The sequence below is a fragment of the Suncus etruscus genome, chromosome 20, assembly GCF_024139225.1.
Source record: "Suncus etruscus isolate mSunEtr1 chromosome 20, mSunEtr1.pri.cur, whole genome shotgun sequence".
Lineage (NCBI taxonomy): Eukaryota > Metazoa > Chordata > Mammalia > Eulipotyphla > Soricidae > Suncus > Suncus etruscus.
The window spans coordinates 21,230,022-21,243,087 of NC_064867.1; the positions used below are offsets into that span (position 1 = coordinate 21,230,022).

A 13,066-nucleotide genomic window follows, 5' to 3' on the forward strand; every position below is an offset into this window, starting at 1 on the left:
TGTCTCGCTGACATGTCTAATGAAATCATGTTCACGACCAGCTTAATCACTGAATTCATTATAGTACATATTTTGACAGGAAAATTGTTTGTATAAACTGAAGCACACAGCATATAAATAATTTCATAAAGTGTTCATTATGCTTTCAGTGTGACAATCTTTGGCTTGCATCCGCTTATGCATAATTTAGTCATTTTAAAACACAGTCTTTTGGGTACTGGTTAACAAAATGATTATTCTTCAGCAAAATCCATGTTAAACAAGTAGAATATTTAACATTACAATCACAATAAACTTTGAATTAAAAAATCTATCAGGAAATATTTATAAAACCTGAAGGAATCATTTATGTTTTGATAAATATTATGTCTACTTGAAGTTAATTCTTGCAAGAAGCCAGAAAGAGACTGAGTTCAGAGAAGTCAAATATGTTAGAAGGCTGAGAATAAACTCCAAGTCTGTATTCCAGTTAATTATTTAATTGTTCTACTAGTGACTCAATAGTTAAATCTTAAGTGTTTAGAAATATAAGTGAGGTCATGATATTCACTTTTATTGTTATAAGTGATCTTTAGGCCCCATGCCATTAGGTCTCAACACTAATTAAAAGTGAGACTTACATCACTCTCATGACCTTCTCGAAGGTTGTATGTAAGATCATGCTGAATGTCTTCAACAAATTTGTGAGCATATTCTGGGTAAAGGTCCAGCACTTCAAAGAGTCCTTTGAGGATGATACACTGGAGATCACAGTAGGTTAAAGCCTTCACATCAGCATTGGTCTTGATCACTTGGTCCTTAATTGATAGATTTGCTCCAATTAAATCCCCTTTCCCTTAAAACAGTGGAAAAAAGAGAGAGGTTATTTCAAGGAAAAGCAAGCTGAGACCTGGACACTTCATTTGATTTAGAGGCTTTATTTCTCTGATAGTATCCAGAAAGCAAAAATAAGTTTTTTGCCAACCTCTGCAGTATAGCAGTTAGCTTTTTCCATTCTCAGCAGGGCTGTGATTTGGGGTCTAATATCTTTTTGTAGGGTCTGTATATTTATGTGTGGATATACATATATATGGATGGATGTATAGTGGGCAAGTTGTTCAATACATTATAGGATATTATTTATAGAATGTCATTTTATGTTCCCTAACTGAGTTGAGTTATGACAACCAAAAGTATTATCAGAAATGTAAGATCTCCTCTGGAGTTAACTATCCTAGCTCAGAAGACTAGCCAAGAGGAATGAAGTCGGGAGTTGTTGGTCATCCATGACAGTGATTCATTGATTCTCTACCTATTCTGACTGTGGTTTCTTTCTGACACTGCTTCTTCCTGTGGTCTTCTTGTTCTATCAATTGTTTGCCTATACCCTCTTGTTTATGTAAATTTTACCTGTGCTTCTTTGGAATATCTTGGGAGTCCAGAGGAGCTCATATGGCTCCTGTTTGAAAAATGCTAAACTATGAACTTTAGAAGCATTGAGTTATAGGTTTAGTTCATGACTATCATATTTTTGTTGCAGTTGACTTATGCATTAATGGAAAATGATAATGGTTTGTATTTTTATGAGTGGAAAAGGCTCTTTTATTCTGCTATAAGATCATCAAATGGCCTCTTAATAATTTTGACTTTAGCAATTTGGATTATGATAAAAGCATCACCATGAGCTTTCTCACCTGTTCAGGTTGTTTTATTTTAGAACATGCCTGCAAGACTGGAAGGTGATGTGGGAAGAAGAGCTTTTCAAACCTTTTCTCAGTCAAGAAGCAGAGATAGTAATTGAATATAATGACAGTGAAATCTACTAAATATACATGTAGAAGATAATTGATAGTTCTAATGCTCTCTTTAGTGTGAAAAGCCTCATTTTCTCCATTAAAATGATAATAAAACAACCAGCATTGGAGAAGAGAGAGAGAGAGAGAGGAAGGAACCCTTCTATACCTTGATGGGAATGTAAATTTGTTTCCATTATATAAAGCAGTATGGAGAGCAAAATATTTTAAAATGGAAATCCCAGTTGATCCAGTTATCTAACATAAATATTTAACCTCCAAAAAAAAAAAGTAATTCAAACTTTATATACTCATGTTAAAAGTATAGCATTATTTACAATAGTTAAATTATTTATGATTTTTCCACTGTGAAAAATTACACATCTTGTGCAATGGAAGTCAAAAAAGTGATATGACTTTACCTAGGTCATTTGTGCCCCAACCCTCATCTAACACTTCATAATATTTTGTTTGTCATTCCTCAATATATTAGAATTTCCTGCCTAGGAACTAGCTTGCTTCCTCAAGATTGCTGATTAGATAATGGTAGACAATTTATGTGGATCTTAAAAACCTTTAAATTGGTCTGAATCAATTTGACTTAGCAGGAGGATGATCATAACTGTAAACGCTACCAAAAACTGATTACAGCTTCAGATTTATGCTAGACACAGCCATTAATTTACTCAGCACCCAGGTGAGAAATCAGAAAGAAAATCCATAGAACTCACCAATAAATTTATGTTAAAAGATGAAGTTATATAACTAAGTTCACATGGAAAACATCTCATTGGTATGAAATTCATGCATAGCTACAATTTATGGGCTCCTATATTTTTCAAAGTCATCATATCTGTACTATAACTTTTTTTCTAAATAGATCCATATCATAGGGAGCCATCACACAGAAATTGAGCAACCAAAAAATCCATCAAGCAAACAATATTTTAGAATGTTATAGAATGAACTGTTCCTAACTCAGTCTTTTTAATTCTAAGTTTTACTTTTTATTTGTTCCTAAAATTCCTAGAAGTCTTTAGAATATGCCAGATTTAATTAAAATCTGTTTAATTGCTTAATAGTTAAAGTAAATATGCAAACTCACAGTGAATATATGAGATATTTGTCAAATATCTGAGATATTAGTTAAATATTTGTAACAGATAAAAAAATTTTAAATTATGGATTACAAAGGTATTATCTTTATTTTAATTTCTTTTTGGGGTCACACCCGACAGCACTTAGGGGTTACTTTTGGCTCTGTGCTCAGAAATTGCTCCTGGCAGGTTCGGGGGACCATATGGGATGCCGGGATTTGAACCACCGTCCTTCTGCATGAAAGGCAAATGCCTTACCTCCATGCTATCTCTCTGGCCCTATTTTAATTTTGATTTAAACCTTGAAACTAAATCTATTTGTCAGAAGGTTATATCTTTGACCCTAAAAAAAATAACCATTTAAAACAGAAGAATTTTGGTTTGATTTACTGTTGTTACCAATACCACTTAATTTGTCATCAATACCAGAAATTTTTGTTCATATAAGAAATATTTAATAAAACAGTTCTTTAATCACCAAAATTTTAGCACCTTTGTTACTGGTTTTTGGGCTATACTCAAATCAAAGCTAAGTGGTTGCTCCTGGCAGTACTCAGTTACCACATGGATGTAAGGATTTGAACCCAGATATTCTTTTTTTATTTGTTTTTTTTGGGGGGGCACACCCAGTGACGCTCAGGGGTTACTCCTGGCTATGTGCTCAGAAATCTCTCCTGGCTTGGGGGACCATATGGGATGCCAGGGATTGAACCACGTTCTGTTCTAGGCTAGCGTGCACAGGCAGACGCCTTATGCCCTGTGCCACCCTTCCAGCCCCATGAACCCAGATATTCTTTATGTAAAGCATGTGCTCTAGTCCTTGAGCTATCTCCATAGTCTAATCAACATAGTTTTGTATATTTGAGGAGAATGCATCATGACACAGTGTCCTGCCATGATGAACACTGAGGTTTCTATTATAAAATTGATATTTTTAAAATCTTTGGGGACAAAATTCTTTTATAGCTTGGACAGAAGTGTGGGTAGTTCACCATAATGACCCAAGCTTTCTGTCTTTTTTTTAAAGGACCAACGTTCTACCTAACTTGGCACATATACAGATTCATAGCTTATTATTGTTCTTTCAAAGAGGGGTTTGGGCCACACCCAGTGGTGTTCAGGGCTTACTCCTCATTTTGTTTTCAGGAATCACTACTGTCACTACTGGTGGTGCTTAGGGGAAAATCTGTGGTACAAAGAATTGAGTTGTGGTTGACTACATTTGTTACTTCCTAGCCTTAGTTAGTTTATTATTTCAATGACTTTTTGGGATACTGATTATATGTTTTGGATTTTATATTGAACTCCTGTAAGCTGGACTAATAAATAATAGCATCATTATTATTATTTTTTTTTTTTGGTTTTTGGGCCACACCCGGTAACGCGCAGGGGTTACTCCTGGCTATGCGCTCAGAAGTCGCTCCTGGCTTGGGGGACCATATGGGACGCCGGGGGATCGAACCGCGGTCCGTCTCCTAGGCTAGCGCAGGTAAGGCAGGCACCTTACCTCCAGCGCCACCGCCCGGCCCCATAATAGCATCATTTTAAACTTTACTAATTGTGAATTTTTGATATTACAGAGTTAGGACCTTGGTGTAAGTTCTCTCGTTTTTGTGTACTAGAGTATACTTATTTCTGAAAGAAGAAAAAAGACAAGAGGAAAAGAAAAATGAGAAAGGTATCTATGGTCTCTTTCAGACACTCTTGCTCACAATCCCATTATTGACATTAGCTAATAGTTATTACACTGGAGAAGGGGGAATTGATGGGATGCATCTGTGAACAATCAGGTTACAGCTACAACTTAAGTTAATTATAATTAAACAGACTAATACCATCTGTGATGATTGCATTAATTGGTGCCTTGTTTTCTTTTAAACAACAACGAGGAAGCATAAAAAATATAATTTCTGGGGTGTACAATGATTATCTACAATGCAAACAAATTCCAATTTTGTAACGAAGTCTTGCTTTTATGTCAACTGTCTCTGTAGATATCCTATTAAAAATTCTTTCCAGACTTGAAGGAGAAGGTTACCCAAATAGGTTATAACTTGACAGATCTATGATGACACTTCACAACATTTTAAAGTTATCAAAATGAACAGGTATTAAGTATCTATAGCTCAAATGTGAAATAATATACTTTAGGTTCTTCAAAGTCAGTATTGACTTGTCTCTTTAAGATAATATTAACATAAAGAAAGGAAATATCACCATAGAGAAATTCTTCATAGAAATAAATAAATAAATAAATATAGAGAAAATATTAAAATTTATTACCCTTGTTTGAGTTTAGTCACAATACCACAAATGCACACTTGGAATGGACATGTGGCAATTTTCACTTAGTTGACTTTTAATATAGTCACAGTAAAAACAAAGATATAAAAATGAACATCCTGAACAACAACAATAACCAAAAAAATTCACAATTTATGTGGGAAATTAGAGTAGGAAAAAAACTCCAGTAGATTAAATCTTCTATCTGTAAGTAGAATTTTTTTCTTGATTTTTTTAATTTTTGGGCCACAACAGAGGCCCCCAGGGGTTACTCTTGGCTCTGCACCCAGAAATTACTTCTGACAGGCTCAGGGAACCAAATGGAATGTTGTGAATCAAACCTGGGTTGGCTGCTTGCAAGGCAAATGCCCTACAATCTGTGCTCTCACTCCAGCCCTTGTAAGTATTTTTAAAATAAAAATTTCAATTTGTTCCTTACAAACAGCCTTGTAGTAAATAGAAACCATCAAATCTATACCTCTTATGTTCTAATATTATGGATGATGTCTTCATACTCCATTTCTAGAATTGTTTCCAGGTACCAAATTACAATATTTCTGTAATAAAACCCATATTATATATGCTTAAAATGGTGCAATGCTTTGCATTTTTATATATTAAATATTAAGTTTCTAAGAAAATAATAACCATTTTAAAAGCAACATGTGTATTAGGAATACATGTGGTATTATGACAGCCCATAAAAATAGGTACTTTGTGGGACTGGAACAGTGGCACAAGCAGTAGGGCATCTGCCTTGAATATGCTAACCTAGGACGGATTGCAGTTAGATCCCTGGCATCCTATATGGTCCTCCAAGCCAGGAGTGATTTCTGAGTGCATAGCAAGGAGTAACTTTTGAGCGTCATTGGGTGTGGTTCTCCCTCCCAAAAAAGGTATTTTGTGGTTACATAAATTAAAAATAACAGAAAGATATCTCAACAGGTAGAGTAAGTAGTGCCTTTCATGCAGCTGACTTGGGTTTTCTAACTAGGGTCACATATTGGCTTCTGAGCATCTTCAAAAGTAATTCCTGCACACAGCTTGGAGTAAGCCTTGAACACTGCTAGGTGTGGCCCCAAACAATATCAAAACCAAAATTAACAGCAACCCCTTCCCACTAATAAAAGGTCTTGATCTAATACTGATAGCTAATGGGAATTTGATAGCAAACTGGTCACATTGACAAACTCTTTAAGTTGTCACCTTGTGTCTTTTATTTATTTATTTTGTTGTTTTTTTTTGGGGGGGGGCATACCCAGTGACGCTCAAAGTTTACTCCTGGCTATGCTTTCATAAATCGCTTCTGGCATGGGGAAACATATGGGACACTGGGGGATCGAATCACAGTCTGTCCTAAGTTAGTGCATGCAAGGCAAACACCCTACTACTTGCACCACTGCTCTGGCCCCAACCTTATGTCTTTTATACGAGGAATAAATCTCCCATCCAACTAAAAAAAATTTCATCAACATAGGAGCATTGTAAGGTTTAATTGGATTATTGACACAAAACAAATGCCACACCTAGTGAGCCAATGAATATTTGTTTTCAAAAGTAAATCTGTTTTGAAACTTATAGCTAGGGCTGGAGAGATAGCATGGAGGTAAGGCGTTTGCCTTTCATGCAGAAGGTCATCGGTTCGAATCCCGGCATCCCATATGGTCCCCCGTGCCTGCCAGGAACAATTTCTGAGCATGGAGCCAGGAATAACCCCTGAGCACTGCCAGGTGTGACCCAAAAACCACACACACACACACACACACACACACACACACACACACAAAAGAAACTTATTAGATAAAATAGTCCTACAACCACTAAAAGAACATCAGGCATTGTGGAAAGATTTAAACGTGCACTGGTAATGGAATAAAAAATGAGAAGCATATATCTTACCTTTGTCTTTGAGATATATTGGCTTAAATAAAGATTATATCTGAAACTATGTCACTTATTCAGTTCTTAATAAATGTTAGTCTTACATATGAAAATTAAAAATGCAAAGTTCTGCATTATATGCAAAGCCTAACTATAATCGCACACAGAAGATTCCCTTCACCCCATCATTACCAGGAGTGATCCCTGAGCACAAAACTGGGAGTTAACTCTAACCATAGTTGGATTTCCCCCTGGGAGAATATCCAAATGTGTCATTTAGAACAGTATCTGATTCATTTTAGGCTGAATAAATGAATTACAAAGATTTTTTAAAAAGCATTGATAAAAATTGTGAATAGAAGTCTATTTTAACTAATAATCTTTTGCAGCCGATCTGTTGTAATACTAAGTAGGACTTAATAATTACAGTTAACTTTGTGATATAAAATCCTCAAAAACATATTTTTCTAGGAAATAAAAAGAACCTGAACATTTTGATAATACTGAGTTAATGATGCCTATGCAAGTATATTCTTTTTCTGCTTTTTGTGCCAAGGTCCTAGACATACAAAAACAGGTGCTCTTCTATGGAGCAAAACTCCTGGAAGAAAACTCACTCTTCATTTGAGAAGCAGATTGTATAGTTATTGGGGAATTTTAGGTTGGAGGGGGAGATGCAGTGTTTCCTTGACCTAATAAATCTTATTCTTAATTCATAATCAGCTGTCTTATTTATAGCACACATTAAATAATTTTCTATTCCTCCTGAATTGATTCTCCACCAAAATATAGAAATGGCCTATTTATAATAATAATTTTATATATTAACTGACAAACTATTTCACCTCAAAGCAGTATATGATTAATAGTCTAGCATTAGAAGTCAGAGAGAACTGTGCTTACTTTTTTCTATGTTTCTAGACAAATGAACTAGATACCATTCAGTTTCAAAATGGATATAATAGCTATAGTGCTTTATTTTATCAAGAATAAAATATTATACCAAACATGATACTTAGCCTATGTAAATTTAATACATGACACAGAAACAAAACAAGAAGTGTTCGCAAATTAAATTGTCTAAGGAATAGCCCTGAGTCCACACATACTCATCCCTATTCCTCCTACTTCAATTCTTGCACATTGCTCAGAGGAAATCCCTGAAGCTTTTCAACTCAGACTTACCAAGAATAGCCAACACCATGCTGTCTTTCAGAACTTCCATGGAGCCTGAGCAGACAAAGTAGATGGCCTGCAAAGCATCTCCTTGACGGAGCAGGTACTCCCCTGGGGCACAGAAAGAGGTTTTGATGTGGAGAGAGAGAGACCTGAGGCAGCCTCGGCTGGCACACTCAAAGAGAGACAGCTGTAAGATTTCCTTGTTCAGATGCATAGTGATGTCAGAACGCAACTCATCTGGAAAGTCTTTCAACAGCTGTCGGAGAAGATGGAAGAAAAACAAGTTGTGGTACCTCATGCCCTCATCTCTTTCCCTTACTATCTATGTAATTTTGGAGAGATAATTCAGCTCCAATTAAATGCCATTGAATGATCAGCTGATTATAAATCTATAAAGTTCAGAAGGAAAACATAAAGCTCACTGTGATTTGCTTCTCACAAAGACTTCTCAAAAGATAGGCTTTGAGCCCTTTGATATCAGAAACACGAAGAGAGGAAAACCCAAATAATCGCTGAAAAAAGTTGATTACAAATTTAGTTGGGGAGTTGGGGAAGTGTTTATTTTATTTATATGAAGCTTTTTAAAATTTTAACTGGTGTTTCTGAAGTTCATAGATAATGACTTTGCTGAAAAAATATATTTTTAAAGGCAAACATTAGCTTGATTAAGTTAGTTATTCCAAGATTACAGCATCCAACCATCAAAAATTGAAATTTTGCTTGATTTCTTTACTGCTATTCTTAGAAACATTTTTCCCCTCAAAATCTATTAGAATCAAAATAAATTTATCTTTTTGACCAAAGTTGCAAGTTAATATTTGATGTCGGTCAATTCTAAGCGGACACATGTTTGAAACAAAGCAGGTAATAAAGGATAGTTTCACCAGGGCTTAAAAAATGATACAAGAGATATGCTAATAGTGTGTTCTTTTACTTCAGAGACCTGCCTTACAATACTCTTCTTTTTACCTACTAATATGTGCTTTCTGTCTGAAAACTTAAACATGGGAAATGAATTTTACCTCATTGGAATCTATTCCATTGTTGACTGACCAGGTTGTTTGGAAATATTCCAGCATCCTCTGTTTGAGCTGCTGGGGCAGGTGATGGACACGTATGAAATCCTTCAGATCTTTAGTTCTAGTGTGATAGAGGGACCATCTGGAGTACATCCTCTGTATGATTGCTGTCACGTTGCCAAACACCAAGGCATGCATCAAGGCTAGAGAAAGCAACACAAAGATAATGGGAAAGAAACATGAAAAGCGACAGATCCACTTGGAGCTCATATGTATAGCCTAAACATTCCTGATTAGAATAATCTTATAATAATAATTATAATTAATATATAGCAATATGAAATAATGCCTTTTTATAAGAATCATCTTACATTAAGCTTATAGGGCACTTTTGAAAAACTATCTTGGTATAAGAATCTTGGTATATTCTTTTAATCACAGAATACATTATGAATGCAATCATTTTCAGTTCATATGACTTGATCAGAGAAAAGACATCTTTTATAAATATTTAGTACTTTGTAAAACTGATGACCCACATTTTTTAGCTGCTATTATGCCTTAGGAATACTTATTTGCACTTTCTTCAAATTCATTTAATGTTTAATGTATAGTTATATGGTTCTGAGATAGCTTTAATGATTTTGCAACTTAAACCATAGTTATAATTTAATATTTATTTTATAAGAAATAATTAAATATATATCCAATATCACTGGTTTGTCTTTATGGAACTATAGTCTTCCCCCCAAGCTACCATTTAAAATTAATTGTAGGATATTAACTACAACATATTTATGGTAATAAAGATTTGAAGATTTTCTGAGCAATATGAAGCTCAGATTAATGACTCTATTCACCAATCCTACTTAAGCTATATAGTTAGTTGCTTTAACTTTAAGAAATCTATCAGAAAATTTGAGACCATTCAAGAAACATGAATTCACAGATAAAAATCAGTATTTTGCTTAATTCCATTAGAGCCATTCTGAGAGAGAACCAGATAGTCAGTGTATATGTTTGATGAAAACATACAGTCAGAGTGAACTGAAATCCCATGTTTTCACTGAGCTACCCACTCCACCACAAACCACCTCCACTGTGTAATGGAGACAAAAGACTTGTTCAAAAGTAGGAAGGGTTTTCTCCTGGGGAAATTAGAGTAGGTGGGTCCACCTTCCAGAAACTGTCTGCCATGGTTAAATATCTTGAAGTCAGACAAGGCATGGAGAGGGAGATAAAAAGAGGGGGTTGCACTAAAGAGTCCTCAGCAGAATAGAACTGGAATTACCTATACAGACAGTAAAGGTGACTCAAGACTTTAAAAACAGGAGAGATGAGAGCCAGTTGTAGTTGCATTTATAGGCAGATTCGTATTTTATCTTGAGGCAGGAGTGGTACTAAGATAAAAAGCTATTTAAATTTTTAAATTTAAATCACTGTTAAATACAGATTTAAAACATTTGTTGATAGTTGAGTTTCCATTATACAGTGCTTCACAAATGTTCATTTTCTGCCAGCAGTTTCCCCAGTTATCCTCCTGATCCCTACTCCCATAGCCAGCCTGATCATGGGTTGAGAGAAATCACTGGTTTCAGCAAGAGCCAGGGAGATGGCACAGGTTAAGACAGACAAGCATGTGCCCAACAACACTCAGTATCTTAAACCCACATGGACCCCTGAAAATTACTACAGAGCTCTGGGCCCCCAAGCACTGTTGAGAGTGATATTGGTGAACCTTGAGCAGTACTGGTATGGCCCTGGTAGTTCCCAGAACCACATATTCAAATCTTTGCATTAACCCACAAGGCCCTGCTGATTTGTGTACCCCAAAGAATAGTGCCTGAGCTTCCAAAGCACTGTTTGAGAGCATACTTCCTTCTCAAAGTGTTAGGATATTTAAGATACTTGTCTATTAGGCACTGTCAAAATCCAAAAACCTATGTCAAAAAAATTTATTAGCATTAAGATGGATATCTCAGTACAAATGTAGCAACACATTACCTCTATCCTTAATATTTCACGATCATGGCAACTCCGATTATTTTCTTATTTTCTTCCTATATTTATCAAAAATTATTAACTACTGACATAGTAATTTCAAACAAAACTTAATATTAATTGTGTACAGCAGCAGAAATTCTTTTAGGTTACAGACCATCACTTCATGAAAAATATAGTCAGTTTTTTTTTTTTGCCTCCCCAATCTACCACACACCATAATTAACAAGCTCTGTTAATTTTTTTGCAAGACTAGGGTTAAAGTTAGGATCTGTATAAGGAAGGCACAATAATATTGCAGACATTATGAACTTCAGAATAAATGAGTGGCTCTGTTATGTTATAATTGAACTAGGCAAAAGTGGTAACACATATAGATATAGTTTTCCTACATATTAATACACAACAGTATCTTATTCATAAGACTATTTTGACATTTAAGGAATTAATGATTTGTAGGATTTTTTTTGGTTTTGTGTTTGGGTCACACCTGGCAATGCTCATAGTTACTCCTGGCTCTGCACTCAGGAATCACTTCTTGCAATGTTCAATGGTCCATATGAGATACTGGAGATTAAACCACGTGCAAGGCAAATGTCCTATCTGCAGTTCTATCACTCCAGCACCACTAATGAAGGTTTTTTTTTTTTTTCCGGGCCACACCCGTTTGATGCTCAGAGGTTACTCCTGGCTAAGCGCTCAGAAATTGCCCCTGGCTTGAGGGGATCATATGGGACGCTGGGGGATCGAACCGCGGTCCTTCCTTGGCTAGGGCTTGCAAGGCAGACACCTTACCTCTAGCGCCATCTCGCCAGCCCCAGGACACTAATGTAGTTTTAAAGTGACTAGTGACTCAATTTATTTTCATTTCCCCTGTAAGTAAAGTGTTATGAATTTCCAATATATTCAATAGAGTATTATGTTTGTGATCCAGATTCTTAGTGACTTCTTAGTCACTAAATCCAGAATTCTTAGTGACCTTTTAAATTATTACAAGTGATGCATAGTATAATTTCTTGATGAAAAAAATTCATCAGTTCTTGATAAGTAAAAATATATAAGTATACACTTTCTTAGATATTTTGTGAAATATCTTTCAACAAAAAATCCCACCAAATAAATATTGTTTAAACTCTTACTAAATAGTTCTTGGTAGATTCAAAGTTCCTCATTTTTCTGATTGGGTTTAGATGCACAATTGTTCTGGTACTTAAATACTTTATTTGGAAAAAGCTACTTCTCTGATAAACACTCAGCAAAGAAAAGAATTGATTTTGCTCTAAGTTTAAGAAAATTAAACACCAATTTCAGGCTCCATTAATAGACTTATGGGCTCAGTGTTTGGAAGTCCTACCATCTGTAAAAGTATGTAATAGTCTTTTATGGAGATTAAACTGAGTACCGAGAATAATTTTATTTCATTTATTTTAGCACAGCTTTCCTTAATTATGTGTATGATTTTAACTTGCTTTGCTTAATTATAATGTGTAAGACACTTAAAGTAAGAGGAGTAATATGTTCAGATCATTTAGTATCCTAATTGTACATTATCAATAAAATGAATTACTGTATTAATTGTAGAATTCATAAAGGTCCTTGCTAAGTACTAGTCTATATTTGAGTCACCATAATTTTCAAGTCTCATTTTAGCATAGGAAAATACTTTCTCATTTAAAGAGATAAAATCCTCTAGCTCTCATAGATTTTTAATTTCTAAAGGTATTATGACTTCTGTCATTAATTATCAGTTTTATGGTGACAATAGTATGTACAGTTGACAGGCCAAATCATTTCATCTCCTAAGTTTGGCTCCAGGTTGGACTTCAGGACTTCT

General features: G+C 35.0%; 1 protein-coding gene across 1 annotated transcript in view; it reads right to left on the bottom strand.

Annotated features, from left to right (window-relative positions):
- The window catches only part of KCNH8 (potassium voltage-gated channel subfamily H member 8), a 389,068-nt gene that overhangs the window by 84,348 nt on the left and 291,654 nt on the right, over nucleotides 1–13,066 (bottom strand). Inside the window, exons 9-11 of the mRNA XM_049766132.1 lie at nucleotides 9,235–9,434; nucleotides 8,219–8,468; nucleotides 621–835 (exon numbers count right to left, since the gene is read on the bottom strand). Of these exons, the coding sequence (XP_049622089.1) occupies nucleotides 621–835; nucleotides 8,219–8,468; nucleotides 9,235–9,434 (665 nt within the window). The remainder of the gene's footprint in view (nucleotides 1–620; nucleotides 836–8,218; nucleotides 8,469–9,234; nucleotides 9,435–13,066) is intronic.